The sequence below is a fragment of the Canis aureus genome, chromosome 6 (assembly GCF_053574225.1).
Source record: "Canis aureus isolate CA01 chromosome 6, VMU_Caureus_v.1.0, whole genome shotgun sequence".
In the NCBI taxonomy this organism is placed as follows: Eukaryota; Metazoa; Chordata; class Mammalia; order Carnivora; family Canidae; genus Canis; species Canis aureus.
This window is the reverse complement of record NC_135616.1, coordinates 2524239-2543054: the sequence shown is the minus strand read 5'-3', so window position 1 is coordinate 2543054 and position 18816 is coordinate 2524239. Positions and strand designations below refer to the sequence as shown.

General features: G+C 37.8%; 1 protein-coding gene and 1 pseudogene across 10 annotated transcripts in view; one reads left to right on the top strand and one right to left on the bottom strand.

Moving 5' to 3' along the window:
• Positions 1–18816, top strand: part of CEP192 (centrosomal protein 192) — a 157055-nt gene that overhangs the window by 39953 nt on the left and 98286 nt on the right. For all 10 annotated transcript variants that reach the window (XR_013381080.1, XM_077899870.1, XM_077899867.1 and 7 more), the window contains exons 9-12: positions 372–516; positions 960–1093; positions 16915–17275; positions 17680–17823. Coding sequence is in view for 9 of the 10 variants with exons in the window: in XM_077899870.1 (XP_077755996.1) it covers positions 372–516; positions 960–1093; positions 16915–17275; positions 17680–17823 (784 nt within the window). In the remaining variant the exon portion in view is untranslated. The remainder of the gene's footprint in view (positions 1–371; positions 517–959; positions 1094–16914; positions 17276–17679; positions 17824–18816) is intronic.
• On the bottom strand, positions 7576–8694 carry LOC144315088 (U1 small nuclear ribonucleoprotein A pseudogene; annotated as a pseudogene).

Below are 18816 nucleotides of genomic sequence, written 5' to 3'. Positions count from 1 at the left end.
GATCTAGACATCTGTTTGTCCCGCTATTGATGAAGTTGTATTTGATAATCTCAGTTAATGTGGTATTGGGTAGATATCTCCTTGTGTAGGTGCCTTTTTTCCTTTGTTATCAATGAGTAATCTGGGGAATGGTGCATTAAGGCCATGTGAACTTTCTGTTCCCGAAGAACCTTTCACAAACTGGATTTAGTATCATTGCTGAAGCCTTCTAGAAACAGTTATTTCTATGGTGGTTATAATGGTGATATTTCCAATTCTTTCTACATTAATTGCCTGGCATCGTTTTGTCAAGAAGTCATTCTCTGTTTCTTATGTTTCTCCCCTAAAAATGGTTATAATTTAAAAAATCAATACATCTATTTTTTCAACAGGCAAATGAAAATGGTAGTTTAAACTATAAGTCTCAAGCAGAAAATAACAGCTCTCCAATTTCTGATGGCTCACACTCTTCGGGAAGTTCTGAAACAACCCACAAAGAGTCTGAAGTAGGCCATGTTGTTTGTCTGCCTGGGATCAGTAAGTATTGAAATATGACTTGACTCTGTTCTTAAATTCTGTTTGATCTTGCCTTTTCTCTTTAATTAATTAATTTAATTAAAGAATTAATTTCTTTGGTATAATGTAACCTGTGTTAACCATTGTATTCCTTCAGATTTTTAAACAGTCTAAAACTTCTCAAAAGAATACATTAGTAGTATTAGACATACTGTAGTGTATATTGCATGCGTTGCTTATTATGAACGCATTGGGTGTGTTTTATTCAGACATTTGAGAATTAAAAATTCTGTGTGTGGTCGAAGTTTGTTGCCACTTACTGATGGTTACTTTTTCTTATATGCAAATTGCTGTATTTGTCATATGATTGCTAAGTACTAGGTTTGCATAAACTTGCGTGGCAAGAAGCAGTTATATTACTGAGACTTTGACATTGCTCTGTTTTTTTTCTTTTTTGTTTTCAGGTAATTTTATAGATACTGGAGATAGTAGAAGGCACGTAGGTGGTGTATTATCACTTTCTTCTAGTACTCGGGGAATTGAACAAGAGAACAAAAGGGAAGACAGTTTGAAGGGCATTGTCCCACATCATGGCAGAGTAAGTTTATATGCATTTTCTTCTAATTTTCTATGAAAAGGATAAAGTCTTCTGTGTCAGTATTTTTTTTTTTTTTCCAAAGCAACAACTGTTGATTCTGGAAAATGTATAAAAAGTATTAAAGCTTCCCTACTGATAAGTTTCTATGTGTGTGTATATATCTTTGAGATCACTAAGATTATATTAAATATACAATTATATACTTTTTTTTAAATAATTTTTTAAGATTTTATTTATTCATTCATGAGAGACAGAGAGAGAGAGAGAAAGAGGCAGAGACACAGGTAGAGGGAGAAGCGGGCTCCATGCAGGGAGCCCGACATGGGACTCGATCCTAGGTCTCCAGGATCCCACCCTGGGTTGAAGGCGGCGCCAAACCGCTGAGCCACTGGGGCTGCCCTATATACATTTTCTTAAATTTAAATGTTTCTTGACCTGCATTTAGATCATTCATTTGAAAAGTTCTTCAGCTTGGTATCAGAACATTAAATAAAAAGGCAAACTGTTCATCTTTAACTTTGCTCAAGCATGTTTTCCGTTCTTGGTTTTCTGTCTGTTATTCCTACACTTCAAACTTGGTAGTTATTTCTGACTCTTACCAATTCTTCATCACCTTTTCAAAAGTAGATGTATGTCTTAGGATTCCATGATGACTTTTAATTTAGAGAGTCTGTCTGTGTTGGTATATGTAGAAATAGTTACTCCTCTTCATAGTAATCCTTTGAGTGATTAAGGCAGTAAGTAATGATGGAATTGTCAATTTAAAGACAGTGAAGCTCAGAAAACCGAAATTTCTTCTTCTTCTTCTTCTTCTTTTTTTTTTTTTTTAAGATTTTTAATTTATTTATTCGTGAGAGACAGAGAGGCAGAGACACAGGCAGAGAGAGAAGCAGGCTTCATGCAGGAAGCCTGACTTGGGACTCGATCCCAGGTCTCCAGGATCACCCCCTGGGCTGAAGGCGGTGCTAAACTGCTGAGCCACCCGGGCTGCCCAAAAAAACGAAATTTCTTTCAGTGTGTTCTCAGGAATGTGTCTTCGGTTTATTGTTTCCTGTTTGTTTCCTTTACTATTGTTCAAGTTCAAGATGCTTTACTATCTCATGTGTGATTTATGGTGCCATCTCAAGTATTTTTACTATTCTGTTATATTTGTCAACACCAGGTTAATCTTGTTACAATAGCCTTTAATGTATATAATATATATAAATATTCTCTATGCCTCATTGTTTCAAGTTAATAATCCTTAAAATGCTTTATAACTTGGCCTCATATTAATCTGTTTTTCTCTTGTATTTCTACAAATTTCTATTTCTACAAATTTCTACAAATCCCTATTCCTATTTTGTTTTCTTTCTTCCTTGATCCAGATTATGATCATCTTTCCAATCTTTCATGAAGTCCCTGATTACTTTTCAGTAACTCTAGACTACATTTATTTTTCTGAATTCTTATTACACAGATTGTATCCTACAGTATAGTACTTTATTATATATAGGAATATTTTACTTATCCAGAAGTTGCCTAGTCAGCAGCTTCAAAAATTTCTTTACTCATCCAAAGAACCAGTTATGTACAAATACAGGGCAAAGCCTCTTGCCTCAGGTAACTGGAACAAGTGTTCAGAGTCCATGGATTTTTTTCTTCTAGGACAGTGCTATGGACACCTCGTCCTATGTATAGTCCTCTGACAGTGAGGAGTTATAATTCTAATATATTTAGTTAATAGTCCAGCCCTCAGCTGATTAGAGGAAACCAATGAGAAAAAAGGAGACAGTGTTTGTTAATCTTGACTTTGTCAAAATGTGATATTTGATAAATTTTATGTCTGTCCATGAATATTTAATTTTAGGCTAATGATCTTGTTCTGTTAGAATTATTTTTCTAATTAGCAATTACTTGTTAAAAACCAATAGTTTTAATATTGTTGAATATTCACAAATTACTCACAAATTGCTTGGTATCTTGGTCAGGTCATTTTATTTTATTTTATTTTTATTTATTTATTTATTTTTTAATTTTTATTTATTTATGATAGTCGCACACACACAGAGAGAGAGAGGCAGAGACACAGGCAGAGAGAGAAGCAGGCTCCATGCACCGGGAGCCCGACGTGGGATTTGATCCCAGGTCTCCAGGATCGCGCCCTGGGCCAAAGGCAGGCGCCAAACCGCTGCGCCTCCCAGGGATCCCGGTCAGGCCATTTTAACAAAAAATCCTTGGTACCTTCTTGGTGATAGGTATATGGTACTTGGTATTATAGGTCACACAAAGATAATCTTCCTTCATGAAACATAACGGAAATAGCCAGATTCTGGAGGAACATTCAGGCCCCAGGAACACAAAGCCCTGAAGCCTTCAGCTGTGCTTGAAGGAGGGCATCGAGTATGGAGGGATGGTGAGAACTGGCCTCTGTCTGCTGAGCTTCTAGACAGTGTGGAATAAGCACTTCCATTAAAGCTTTTTTGCTTGGATGAGGGGGAATTCCTACCTGTGGGTCAGCCGTAATATGTGTTACATTATTTCATGAACAGTCTTATTTTTCCCATATGATAAGGTCATGTAGTTTGTGTTACCATGAGGTGACAACATTCTGTCCTTTTGGCAAGATTAGCAGCCCATTTTCCTTAATTACATGTAAGGAATTCAAAAATTATAAGTTACTAAGAGTTCCCCAAATTTAACTACTGTAATAGTAATATAGTATAATAGTAATAGTCTACTATTGACTGGAAGCTTTACTGATAACATAAGTAGTGATAAATCTTTTGTATGTTATATATGTTATATATTTACAGTAAAGGAAGTTATTAAGGGAATCATAAGAGAACTACACTTACAGTTCTGTACAGTATAAAAACAAAGATCCACATATAAATGGAAAAAAACAGAAAAACAAACTTCCTAGCTTTTATCTGGGGAAAAAATTATCTTAATTTTTCCCTCATTTCCCCACCCTGCTAGAGAGAGTGTGCACATGTCCTTGCGCCAGTTAAGGAGGAGGGGTGTAGAGAGAGAGAATCTCAAGTAGGCTTCATGCCCAACATGGACCCCAACACAGGGCTTGATCTCACAACCCTGAGATCATAACCTGAGCCAAAATCAAGAGTCAAATGTTCTACTGACTGAGCCACCTGAGAGCTCCCTTTCCCTCATTTTTAAAGGACAGTTTAACCAAATGTAAGATTCTTGGTAAGTATTTTTCCCTCTCAGCACTTTGAACGTATCAGCCCATTCATTGCCTTCTGGCCTGAAGGGTTTCTGTTGTGAAATTTGCTGGTTATCTTTCTGAAGATTTCTTGCATGTGACAAGGAGCTTCTCTTGCTGTTTTCAAGATTTTCTTGTCTGTCTTTTGACAGTTTGATCATACTGTCTTGGTATGGGTTTCTTAAATTTATCCCACTTGGAGTTTGCTGAACTTTGATGTTCAAATTCCTGTCTTTCGTCAAATTTGGGAGGTTTTCACCTCCCAAAATTTCTTTGCCTTTTATCTCTCTTCTGTGTTTTCCAGAAAGTGCTGTTGGTCCCCAGTGTGTTGTTGATATTCCATAGGTCCCTTAGACTCTGTTCCTTTTTTCTGAAGCTTTGTAATTTCAGTTGTCCTATCTTCAGGTTTGCTTTATCTTCATCCTGCTAGTGCACATCTGTTTTTTAATCCCTCTGGTGCATTTTTCACTTCAGTTATTGTACCTTTCAGTTCCAGTATTTCTTTATGGCTCTTTTAAAAATAAACTCTTTATTGTTACACATTTTATGCATTGATCATTTTCTTGCTTGTCCATATCTTCTTTTAGCTCTTTTAAAATAATGGTCTTAAAAATGCTCCAAGTCTTTTATCTCATAAGTCTGATGTACAGGTTTCCTCATGTATGTTCTCTGTTGATTTATTTTTTTCTTTTGAATGGAGCATGCTTTCTTATTTCTTTGTTTGCTTTGTGTTTTTTTTCTTTGTTGCATACTGGACATTCCAATCTTAGTGATAACTCTGGAAATCACAATCTCCCTTTTCTCTAGGGTTTGCTCTTTAATTTTTGTATCATATGTCTATGCAGGGATGAGGAAATGGTGAAAATTAAGATTTTACAGGTCTTTTCTTAGCCTGTATTTTTTTTCCTGGACATGTGCAGTAAGTCTAACTTTCTCTATCCATGGTTGTTTTAGAATACTTTAAGAAATAGCTATGACCCCTTTAAATATGGTGGAGGTCACTTTAGCTGGTGGGGGTTGAATCACTGGTGACCAGGCTCTGTGCCTGCAGCTCTGCAGTCAGAAGCTGCAATCTATAGTCAGAACACAGAAACCTGATAATTGGAGACAAAATCCTTACTGCTTCTCTGGCTCCAGCAAACCATACTAAAAACAGGGGTTGCCCTCCCCACGATCGTCTGCCTTGGAGTTCAGGGTGGGTAACCATGATCATTCTGAAGCCTGAGTGACGGACATTATTTGCAATTTGCCAGTCAAGCTTTTCTCTGGTAGCTCAAATAGATTGTTCAAATAGATTGTTCAAATAGATTCCAGAGTTCCAAAATAGTTACTTCCGAAGTTTTTGCCAGTACAGTACAGTGCTTGTCTGGCGGAAAGGCAGATTCTTGGTGCTTTCTCCTCTGCCATCTTTTCTGACGTTACTTCTTGTTATTTCTAACTTTATAGGCTTATTATAATCAGTATCTGGTCTGAAAAATCTAACCCTTCTAAATGTTTTGAGTAAAAGTGTATATTTATATGTGTGTTTCATGGACATAAGAAAAATGAAAACTAAATGTGCTTTTTTGAAGAATCTTTAGTTTTAAGTTATTCGGATATTTAGTACATTATTCAAAATCTCTATGATCACATTTATTTATTTTTAAGATATTATTTATTCATTCAACAGAAAGAACACAAGCAGGGGGAGAGGCAGAGGGAAAGGGAGAAGCAGGCTCTCAACTGAGCAGGGAGCCAACACAGGGCTCAACCCTGGGATCTTTACCTGATCCAAAACCGAGAATTCGCTAATCAGCTGAGCCAACCATGCATCCCCTATGATCACTTTAACTTTTATGTACTAGATGTATCAATTGCAGAAAAGATGAAACAAAGTTTCCAATTTTTTAAAAAAGTTTTTTTTTTTTACTTAATTATTCATGAGAGACACAGAGACACAGGCAGAGGGAGAAGCAGGCTCCCTTGCAGGGAACCCGATACGGGACTCAATCCAGGACCCCGGGTCACGACCTGTGCCAAAGGCAGATGCTCAACCTTTGAGCCACCCAAGAGTCCCTTAGAGTTTCCAGTTGTTGTTGCTTTAAAGATTTTATTTACATATTCATGAGAGACACAGAGAGACAGAGACACAGGCAGAGAGAGAAGCAGGCTCCACGCAGGGAGCCTGATGTGGAACTCGATCTCATGACTCCGGGATCCCACCCTGAGCCAAAGGCAGATGGTCAATTGCAGAGCCACCCAGGTGCCCCAAAGTCTCCAGTTTTAATTGAATTTTTACCAAGTTATTTTTGCACCTCTGATTTTTTTCTTTATGTACTTATCTGCTCTGTTTACTGATATTTTTTATGTACTTCTCTGCACTGTTTACTGAGAATGAGATTATAGAATCATAACCTCATTAATAAGAGTACTTTGTTAGTAATACTGCCCTTTTTTTTTATCCTGTTTAGTGGCTTCTAATCTTAAATCTTAAATTCTCCTTTGTATGTTAGTTTGATACCCTTGCTTTTTGTATTTTGTGTATGCTTGTTATCTTCTTTTGCATCCCCTTTACATTTTTCTTTATCATTTGTTTAGAGGGTTTCTAATAAATAGTGTGTGGCTAGGTTTTACTTTTTAAAAATATTTTATTTATTTGAAAGAGAGTGTGTGCCAGCCCATACAAGTGGTGGTAGGGGAAGCCGTTGGGGAGGAGCAGAGGGAGAGGGACAAGCTGACTCCATGGTGAGCATGGAACCTGATGTGGGGCTCCATCTCATGACTCTGAGAGCATGACCTGAGCCAAAATCAAGAGTGGGACACTCAACAGACTGAGTTACCCAAGGGTCCATAGGTTTTACTTTTTAATGCAATCTGGTCATTTGTTTTTTGGATGAACTAGTTAATCCTTTAACACTTAGTGTAATGGTTAATAATCTTGATTTTTAAAAAATATTTACTTCATTTAATATTTACATTATTTTTATCATGTTTAAAAAAATTTTTTTTAAAGATGTTATGTGTTGGAGTGAGAGAGCACCAGAGAGAGCACAGGAGCAGAGAGGAGGGGTAGAGGCAAAAGCAGGCTCCCCACTAAGCCCAGGAGCCTGATGTTGGCCTCAATCCCAGCACCCTGGGATTATGACCTGAGCTGAAAGCAGATGCTTGACTGACTAAACCGCACACGCACCCCTTCAAAAATTATTTATTTATTTATTTATTTATTTATTTATTTATTTATTTATTTGCCAAACCTCAAAAAAAAAAAAAAAAAAAAACCACTTTAATTCTGGCCTAACAGCACCCGGTACAATGTCTGGGGACAGACTCTGGGTACAATGCTGTGTGGCGACCACTCACTCATACACGGCTCTGAGAAGGCCCCTGAGGGGGGCTTACCTTCAGGGGGCTGAGCCAAGGAGGGAAGGGGTGGCCCCAGAGCAGGGGGCAGGGGCAGGGGCAGGCAGGGGGGAAAAGTGCTACTTCTTGGCAAAAGAGATCTTCATGGCATTGTTCTGGGTGATCTTGAAGCCCTGCAGTGCGTCGCGAGCATCCTCTGCCTGTACCTCATTGTCAGACTCCACAAAGGCAATGTCGTGCCACCCAGGGTCCAGTCGTACCTCCTTGAAGCCAGGGAACTGGTTGAAAAGCATGGACAGCATGAGCTCATTGGTCTCCTCGGGCAGGTTGGTGAGGAATAAGAAGTGATTTGGTGGGTTTTCTGAAAGAGGCTGGGCTGGTGGCATCTGCCCCGGCATAAGCTGCTGTGGGGGCATGGCCCCTGGTGGGATCTGTCCAGGTGCCAGGCCTGGAGGCGGGATCATGCCGGAGGCAGCCTGTAGGGAGGCTAGCCTGACATGTGATGCATGAGTCATTGGGGGCCTACCCGGGACAGGGCCCTGGACAGCCCCCACCACAGGGGCGGCGGCCCCACCCTGCACTGCCTTCTTGGCTGCTGGGGTCTCCTGGCTCTTAGGCTTCCTCTTCTCCCGCTTGCGGTCCTGCTCACGAAGGTACCCTTCATCTTGGCAATAATATCCGAGTCAGTCTTGGCATACTGAATGCTCATGGGCTTGTCATAGAAGGGGAAACCCTGCATGGAGCGCAGGGCGTTGCTGGCGCGGCTGACCTCCTTGAAGATGACAAAGGCCTGGCCCCTCATCTTCAAGCTTCGAGATACCAGGATATGCAGGATCTGGCCAAACTGGGAGAAGATGGCATAGAGGGACTTCTTCAGCTCATCCTTCTTGATCTTCTCATTGAGGCTGTTGATATAAATAGTGTGGTTGGGGCAGGTCTCGGGAACTGCCATGGAGAGAGGTGCCGAGGTAGAGCTGAAAGAAGGGGGAAAAGGTTAACTTCAGCCCCGGGTTTCTCCAAATCCTCTGCCCTAAAGCAGGCTTAAGGAGCTGCTCAGGGATGTTCCTTCCAGGAGGAAGTCTGTGGAGAGGAGGGAAAGAGGTACAGCTAGGAAACAAAGCGAAAGCAGGATACCCCCCTTCAAAATTTTTATTGTACTATTTAGCCTGCTCTCCCCCTCCCCCTTCCATCTTCCTTCCTTAAGCATTTAGAATGTCTTTGATTTTTAAAAAATTTATTAGAAGATGTACATTTTTCATATTTTAACAGTTCTGAAATCATTGTGTGTCATATAGTTACTATATGTCATAGTTTAATGTTCTCTCTTGGCACATACAATAATGGCATCTTAAAATCAGTGTTTGGATTCTATGAGGGAGGCTGGTTTTCCGTTATCTGAAGGGCATTTTTTCTCTTCCTTAATTCATTCTCAGACATGTTTTTCAGCCATTATTTGAGATGACATCAGCATGTTTCCACCAGGGCACTTTGTTGCCTTTTTGTTTCTCTTAGATGCCAAGAAGATGGGACTTTCAAATTTTTAAAATTTTCAAATAAACCTATTTATATGAGAGAGAGAGAGAGAGAGAGAGAGAGAGCATGGAGGGGGAGACCTGCAGAGGGAGAAGGAGAAGCAGACTCTGCTCACTATGCAGCCTGACATGGGGCTCGATCCCAGGACCCCAGGATCCATGACCTAAGCTGAAGGCAGATGCTGAACCACTGAACCACCCTGGCTCCCTCAAATAATTTCATTATCTCCTTTCAAAACCCCACCTCCTAAGAGAACTTTGGGTTGCTTTTCCTTTTTCTTTCTCCTCCCATTTCCTAGCTCAAGTGTTGGCTGGGAGAGTTACACTGTCAGAATATAAACAAAAACGTATTTTTTGTTTAGATTTAAAAACTATCAAAGCGGGCAGCCCCGGTGGTGCAGCGGTTTAGCGCCGCCTGCAGCCCAGGGCGTGATCCTGGAGACCCGGGATTGAGTCCCACATCAGGCTCCCTGCATGGTGCCTGCTTCTCCCTCTGCCTGTGTCTCTGCCTCTCTCTCTCTCTAGATGTGTCTCTATGAATAAATAAATAAAATCTTAAAAAAAAAAAAACTATCAAAGCAGTTGTACTTGTCTTTGTGTTATTTATTATTATTTATTAGATCACAGCAAGGAAGCTCCTCTGTTATGGAGGGAACCCCAGCTCAGAAGTGGGTCATCTATGAAAGGGTTTATTTAGTACCAGGTTCCCCAGTGACAGTACATGTGTGTGGGTTTGCTGGGCTGACTGTTGAGGCCTCATGTCACTGTGTTGTCATTTAGCCTGGGTGGGATTCTGACATAGAGGCTTGCAATCATAATCCTACAGATGCTAGCTTGGCCCCATTGGCTCCTCAGCCAAGCACATAAAGGATTCACATGCATTCCATCAGCAAGCAAAGGGACTCTGGAGACTATTACCTGGCTGCATTCTTTATTCAAGACTGTTTTAAGTAGCTTTACTGAGGAGATCGCTAGTTGGCAGCATTCTGATATTTCTTTTATTTTTAAATCGAAGCATAGCAGATATACAAGATTATATTGATTTCAGGGGTACAACATCATGATTTGACGATTATGTATGCCATGATATGCTCACCTTGATAGGTGTAATTACCCTCTGTCACCAAACAAAGTTAGTATGATATTACTGTATTCTCTGTGCAGTACTTTTTATCCGTGTGACTTACTTATTTTATACCTGGAAGTCTGTACCTCTTAAACCTCTTTACGTGTTTTACCCAACGTCCCTTTACCCTCTTCCCATCTGGCAATTACCAGTTTATTCTCTGTATTTATGGGTCTGTTTCTGTTTTGTTTTTTAGATTCCACAAAGAAGTGAAATCATATGGTATTTGTCTTTTTCTGACTTACTTTACTTAGCACAATACCCTCTGGGTCTATCTATATTGTCACAAATGGCAGAATCTTTCTACAACTGAGTAATAATCCTGTGTGTAAGTGTGTAAGTCACATCTTCATTATCCATTCATCTATTGATGGACACTTGAGTTGCTCCTATACCTTGGCTATTGTAAATAATGTTTCAGTAAACATGGTGGATATATCTTTTCATTTTCTTTGAATAAATACCCAGCATTGGGATGGCTGAATCGCATGGTATTTGTTTTTACTTTTTGAGGAAGTTTCATATTATTTTCCATAGGGCCTGTACCAATTTACATTCCCACCCAACAGTGCACAAGTGTTCCCTTTTCTCCACATCCTCACCAACACTTGTTTCTTGTGTTTTTTATTTTAGCCATTCTGACGGGTATGAGGTGATACCTCATTGTGGTTTTGATTTGCATTTCCCTAATGAGGATTGATGTTGAACATCTTTTCATGTGTCTCTTGGTTATCTGTAAGTCATTTTTGGAGAAATGTCTGTTCATGCCTTCTTCCCATTTTTCAATTGGACTGAGATTTTTTTTACTGTTGAGTTTTAGGAGTTCTTTATATATTTTGGATATTAAGACCTTTTTTGATATATGATTTATTTATACCTTTATAAAGGTATACCTTATACCTATACCTTTAGTAGATTCATTTGTCATTTTGTTGATGTTTTCCTTCACTGTGCAAAAGCCATTTAGTTTCATGTACTCCCAGTTGTTTACTTTTGCTTTGGTTTCCTTTGCCTAAAGAGACAGATCTAGAATATTGCTAAGGCTGAAGTCTAAGAGATTATTGCTTATGTTTTCTTATAGGAGTTTTATGCTTTCAGGACTTATGTTTAGTTCTTTAATTTGTTTTGAGTTTATTTTTGTATATGGTGAAAGCAGGTGGTCCAGTTTCATTCTTCTCAATATAGGCGTCCAGTTTACTGAAGTTGTAATTTTTCCCCATGGTATATTCTTGCCTCTTTGTCATAAATTTATTGACTATATAAGTGTGGGTTTATTTCTGGATTTTCTATCTGTTCCATTGATCTTTGTCTATTTTTGTGCCAGTACCATAACTGTTTCTTTTTTCTTTCTTTCTTTTTTTTTTTTTTTTTTTTTAATTTTCAAGTATTCTTGACCCCTAACACGGGGCTTGAACTCACAACCTGGAGATCTAAGGTCTCATGCTCTACTTGAGCTACCTCGGTGCCCTGTAACTGCTTTGATTACTATGCTTTGTAGCATAGTTTGAAATCTGGTATGGTAATATGTCAAGCTTTGGTTTTTTAATTTATTGTTCTAATTTAAATTCAGTTAATTAACATATATTATTAGTTTCAGAAGTAGAATTCAGTGATTCATCAGTCTTATATCCAGTGCTCATTACATCATGTGCCCTCCTTAATATCCATCATCCAGTTACCACATCACCACCTCTTCCCTCCAGCAACCCTCAGTTTGTTTCCTATGATTAAGTCTCTTACTCTGATTTCATCTTGTTTTGTTTTTTCCTCTCTTCCCCATGATCATCTGTTTTGTTTCTTAAATTTCACATATGAGTGAGAGTCTATGATATTTATCTTCCTCTGATTGACTTATTTCACTCAGCGTAATACCCTCTAGCTCTTTCCATGTCTTTACAAATGGCAATTTTTTTTTAAAGATTTTATTTATTTATTCATGAGAGACAGAGAGAGAGAGAGAGAGAGAGAGAGAGAGGCAGAAACACAGGCAGAGGGAGAAGCAGGCTCCACATAGGGAGCCCGACATGGGACTTGATCCCAGGATGCCAGGATCACGACCCAGGCCGAAGGCAGGTGCTAAACTGCTGAGCCACCCAGGGAGCCCCCCCTCCTTTTTTTTTTTTGATGGCTAAGTAGGATTTCATTGTGTATGTATACATTTATCCATTCATCTGTGGATGGACATCTGGGCTCTCATAGTTTGGCTATTGTGGACATTGCTGCTATAAATATTGGGATGCAGGTGCCCCTTCGGATCACGATACTTTTATTTTTGGGGTAAATACCTAGTAATGCAATGGCTGGGTCATAGGGTAGCTGTCTTCAACTTTTTGAGGAACCTCCACATTGTTTTCCAGAGTGGTTGCACCAGCTTGCATTCCCACCAACAGTGTAAGAGGGTTCCACTTTCTCCACATCCTTGCCAACCTCTGTTGTTTCCTGACTTGTTAATTTTAGCCATTCTGACCAGTGTGAGGTGGTATTTCATTGTGATTTTGAATTGTATTTTCCCTGAAACCAAGTGATGAACATTTTTCCATGTGTCTGTGGGCCATTTGTTGTCTTTGGAGAAATGTCTGTTCATGTCTTCAGCCCATTTCTCAATTGGATTATTCTTTGGGTGTTGAGTTTGATAAGTTTTGTATAGATTTTGGGTACTAGTCCTTTATCTAATAAGAGACATTTGCAAATATCTTCTCCCATTCTGTCGGTTGTCTTTTGGTTTTGTCGACTGTTTACTTTGCAAAAGCTTTTTATCTTGATGAATTCCCAATAGTTCATTTTTGCCTTTGTTTCCCTTGCCTTTAGAGACGTGTCTAGCAAGAAGTTGCTGCCTTTGTTCTCTAGGATTTTGATGGAGTCCTGTCTCACATTCATCCATTTCCAGCTTTGTTCTTTGTCATGATTGCTTTGGCTATTTGGAGTCTTGTGGTTTTATACAAATTTTAGGATTGTTTCTTCTAGTTCTGTGAAAAATATTATTGGCATTTTGATAGGTCTTGCATTAAATCTCTGGATTGCTTTGGGTAGTATGGAAATTTTAACAGTATTATCCCAGTCCATGAACATGGTTTTATCTTCCCATTTATCTGGGTTGTCTTCAGTTTCTTTCATTAGTGTCTTAGAGTTTTCAAAGTGTAGATCCTTTACTTTCTTGGTTAAATTTATTCCTCAGCATTCTTTTTGATGATATAAATAGGATTTTTAAAAATCTTTTTGCTGCATTGTTATTAGTGTACAGAAACACAACAGATTTCTGTATATTAATTTTGTATCCTGCATCTTTACTCAGTTTATTAGTCTTAATAGTTCTTGGTGGAATCTTAGGGTTTTCTATTTGTAGTATTATGTTATGTGCAAGTAGCAACAGTTTTCCTTCTCTTTTAATTTGGAATACGTTTATTTCATTTCTTGCCTGATTGCTGAGCTAGGCCTTCTAGTACTATGTCAAATAAAAGTGGTGAGAATGGATATCCTTGTCTTTTTCTGCTCTTAGAGGAAAGGCTTCCAGCTTTTCACCATTGAGTAGGATTCAGTTGGGGGTTTGTCATATATGGCCTTTATTATGTTGAGATATGTTGAGGTATGTTTCCTCTACACCCTCTTTTGGAGAGGTTTTTATCATGAATGGATATTGAGATATGTAAAATATTTTTTCTGCATCTGTTGAGATGATTGTCTGATTTTTATCATTTACTTTGGTAATTACCTTGTTTTTGGTAATTACTTTGATTTATGAATATTGAACTACCCTTCCATATCTGGAACAAATCCCATTTGATCATAGTAGATGATCATTTTAATGTGTTGTTGAATTTCATTTGCTTATATTTAGTGATTTTTGTATATATTTTTATCGGGAAATGGATCTATAATTTTGGTGTCAGGTTAATGTTGGTCGTGTGGAATGAATTTGGAAACATTACTTCTAGTTTTTTGAAATACTTTAGGAAGAACAAATGTTAACTTTTTCTTAAGTATTTGGTAGAATTCACCAGTGAAGTCAACTGGTCTTATATTTTTGTTGGGAGTTTTTTGGTTACTAATTTATTGGTTAGTATTAATCAGTCTACTTAGATTTTCTATGTCTTTGTGATTCAGTCTTGGAAGATTGTATGTTTCTTGAAATCATTCCTTCCAGGTTGTCTAATTTGTTGGCTTATAATTTTTCATAATATTCTCTTATAATCCTTTGTATTTCTGTGGTGTGGGTTGTATTCTTTCTGGTTTTATTTATTTGATTCTTTATCTTGATAAACTGAAAAACCTTTAGAAAGGCTTATCTTTTCAGAGAACCAACTCTTAGTTTCATTGATTTTTTTTTTTTATTTAAATTCAGTTTGCCAACATACAATCTTTTGTTTTTTAAATGTCTTATTTCATTCTGGTTCTTTTTAATTTTTGCTAGTATTATATATCAAAAATAGGTGCCTGTTTTTAAAGATTTTTTTTTTTAATTTTTATTTATTTATGATAGTCACAGAGAGAGAGAGAGAGAGGCGCAGAGACACAGGCAGAGGGAGAAGCAGGCTCCATGCACCGGGAGCTCGATGTGGGATTCGATCCCGGGTCTCCAGGATCGCGCCCTGGGCCAAAGGCAGGCGCCAAACCGCTGCGCCACCCAGGGATCCCAGGTGCCTGTTTTTAAATGGCATTTCTTTGCTTCCTTGTCTTTTTTTTTTTCTTTTGGAATACTCATAATTTAAGTATTGATTTTATAAACTTTCTGTGTCAAGAGATATTTTGATTCTTACACAGTTTTATTTATTTGGCTCAAACAATAGAAATTTTTTTCATTTCTAGAAAAGTCTGAGATTAAAGTTTCAGTAGGGTTGGTTTCTCTTTATGCTTCTCTCCTTGCCTTATAAATGGCCTTTTCCCCATGTCTTCAGATGGCTTTCCCTCACTGTCATTAGGCATTTTAGGTTTTATTTATTTATTTTTAAAGATTTTATTTATTCATGAGAGAGAGAGGCAGAGACATAGGCAGAAGAAGAAGCAGGCTCTCTGCAGGGAGCCTGATGTGGAACTTGATTCTGGGACCCTGGGATCACAACCTGAGCTGAAGGCAGACTGTCAACCACTGAGCCACCCAGATACCCATCATTTTATGTTTTAATGTTTGTATTTGTTTCTTAGGGCTTCTGGAACAAATTACCAAAATTTGGTAGCTTACAACAATTGGAATTTATTCTCAAAGTTCTAGAGGTCAAAGTTGGAAATCAAAGTATTGGAAGAGCTAAACTCCCTCCAAAGGCTCCTTTCTTGCCTCTTTCAGCATCTGGTGGCTCCTGGTTTTCCTTAGCTTGTGGCGGTTTCACTTGCCTATTTGCCTCCGTCTTCACATGGCCTTTTTCTCAGGGTCCCTGTGTCCTACTTAATCTTTTTTCTCTCATAAGGACATTGCTAATTGGGTTAAAGGCCCATTCTAAATCCAGGATGATTTTATTTCATGATCTTTAACTTCAGCTTCTTATCTGAAATCCCAATAGTTCACCTTTGCTGTTTCCCTTGCCACCAATGATGTGACTAGTGAGAAGTTGTTACGGCTGGAGTCAGAGATGTTGCTGCCTGTGTTCTCTAGGATTTTGATGGATTCCTGTTTCATGTTTAGGTCTTTCATCCTTCTTGAACTTATTTTTGGGAATGGTGTAAGAAAGTGGCCCAGTTTCATGCTTCTGCATGTTGCTGCCCAGTTTTCCCAACATCATCTGTTGAAGAGACTGTCTTTTTTCCATTGGATATTCTTTCCTGCTTTGTCAAAGATGAGTTGACCAGATAGTTGTGGGTCCATTTCTGGGTTTTCTGTTCTGTCCCATTGATCTAGGTGTCTGTTTTTGTGCCAGTACTATACTTGATGCCTACAACTTTGTAATAGAGCTTGAAGTCTGCTATTGTGATGCTTCCAGCTTTGCTTTTCTTTTTCAGGATTATTTTGGCTATTTGGGGTCTTTTGTGGTTCCATATAAATTTTAGGATTGTTTTTTCTAGTTCTGTGAGAAATCCTGGGGATATTTTGATAGGGATTGCATTGAGTAGTAGCCATTTTAATAATGTTTGTTCTCCCAGCCCATGAGCATGGAATGCCATTCTGTTTCCTTGTGTCCTCTTCAATTTCTTTCATAAGTGCTCTGTAGTTATCAGAGTACAAATCTTTTACCTCTTTGGTTATGTTTATTCCTAGGTATCTTATGATTTTTAGTGTAATTTTAAATAGGATTAATTCTAAGAGGTATCCATATATGTTTTCAAGGGCTGTTAATTATATTAATTTTATGAGTTTGGTTATATTAATGGGCTTGCTATCTTTGCAGAGAGAATTAGTGGTAATTAGAAAAGTTAAACTGCATTTCTTATATATCCTGTAATATAATGAACATGTCAGACCCACTTTTGATATCTGAATCTATTGATAAATGGTTTGCAATGACCACATTATAAATTTTGGTTTTGGTATATTGGTTAAAATTGGTTGATATATAGTTTAAAAGAATACAGTGAGTACTGTATAGTTTGGTTCATATAATCATTTATGTCTACTACATAATTTTTTCCCATAGAGTTTGGAATAAGTTATGAAAAACAAAACTTATGGCTCCTCTGTTATGCATTTTTAAAGGAAATCTCAAGGGAAGAAGTTCCTGTGAAGACTATCCAAGCTGCTAATGCAAAACTTAACCCTGTTTATTTTCATGACACAAATGCCAATAAAGGTGAATTTGACTTAGTGGACCTTTTGAAGCTGGATGCCGTCTCTCTTCATGAAGATAAGCATTTGGCATCTAATTCAGAAATAATTTTGCCTATGGATAAACGTTTAGACACTGAAACTCCTAAAGTGTCTATTCAAAAATATGTGGACAAAGCATCTTTGAAGCCTGTTAGTGACAATGGAATTATTTCCCCTAATAGTCTACGATCACCAACTATTGAAAGGCGAATATATGAATGTTACAAGTCCATTGAAAAGAGTAAAGAACGTAAGTAGATTTTTTAAAAACTGAAAGTAAAATGTATAAAATGCTTATACATTTTGAGTAGGATATATTTTTAAGTGGAATTTGCCTAATCTTTTGTGTTAAAATATTAAATATTTTGTGGATTAGAAATTGTATCTTTATTCACAGATCTAGTGAAAATGTACTACTCTTAGTTTTCTTTTTCTTATTCCTCTGGTTCTCCATTATGGATTTTTACTGGATTAAGACTGGCTTCCCCACCAGGAGAGAACTTTTCTTTTGTGGGAATGGGTTTCTTTTTTCTATTTAGTTTTGGGCAGATTTTAGTATTGTTGATATCTAAGATAAATCAACTAAGTAAAATTATTTAAGAATATTATATCATTTTGTTTCATATGTCATTGGATATTCTTGGAATTTTTTAGAAACAGATCTATCACCGAGTGTGGTCTATCAAAATGAAGAAGGCAGATGGGTCACTGACCTTGCGTATTACACATCTTTTAATAAAGAGCAAGTTTTAAATATGTCTCTAGCTGACGAGATGAATGAAGACTTCAGATCTGGTTGTAAGTTTATTGATAACCACTCTGTTGTAACATTTTCATTGTTTTTGATGGTGTGAGATTACTCTGTATATATTGGTTAGCCACATCAAATCACTTGTAGAGTATGCATTTGAACCTTGAACAGTGTGGGGGATTAAGGGACACTGACTCCTTGTGTATTTTAAAATTTGCATATAACTTTTGACTTCCCAAAATCTTAACTACTGACAGCCTGCTGTTCATGTTATTGCTTAAGGCTTCTGGTAAACAGTAAATTATCACCTATTTTGTATGTTACATGTATTATATACTGTATTCTTACAGTAGGGTAAGCTAGAGAGAAGTTAAGAAAATCCTATGGGAGAGGGGATCCCTGGGTGGCTCAGCGGTTTGGCGCCTGCCTTTGGCCCAGGGCGTGATCCTGGAGACCCGGGATCGAGTCCCACATCGGGCTCCCTGCATGGAGCCTGCTTCTCCCTCTGCCTGTGTTTCTGCCTCTCTCTCTCTCTGTATCTCTCATGGATAAATAAATAAAAATCTTTAAAAAAAAATCAAAATGTATCTAATAAAAAAATCCTATGGGAGAGAAAATACATTTATAGCACCATACTATATTTATAAAAAAATAAATCTGTGTGTAAGTAACCCTGTGCAGTTCAAACCTGTGTTGTTCAAGGGTCAGTTGTAATACTGAGCTTATCAGTATGAAGAAAGGCTTGAATTGATCCGTAGTAATCATTGGCAGAATGAACTGAGCCTTTTCCTTAAGCAAGGACAGTGAGTCAGGCTCTCATTCTTTTACATTAGTTTAGAACATTCATATTGCAGAGTTGGAAGGGAACCTTAGGCTTTATGTTTTCACTTTTAAAATTCTGTCTTGAATGAAAAAAATATTCTGATGAATGAACAATTCAGAATCCAATACATTTTGGATAAAACCTAAGAAATATGGAGATGATGGGAGAAAAGTGACAGAAAAGATAAATCTCAAAGCGAGAGAGCATTAGAAGTATC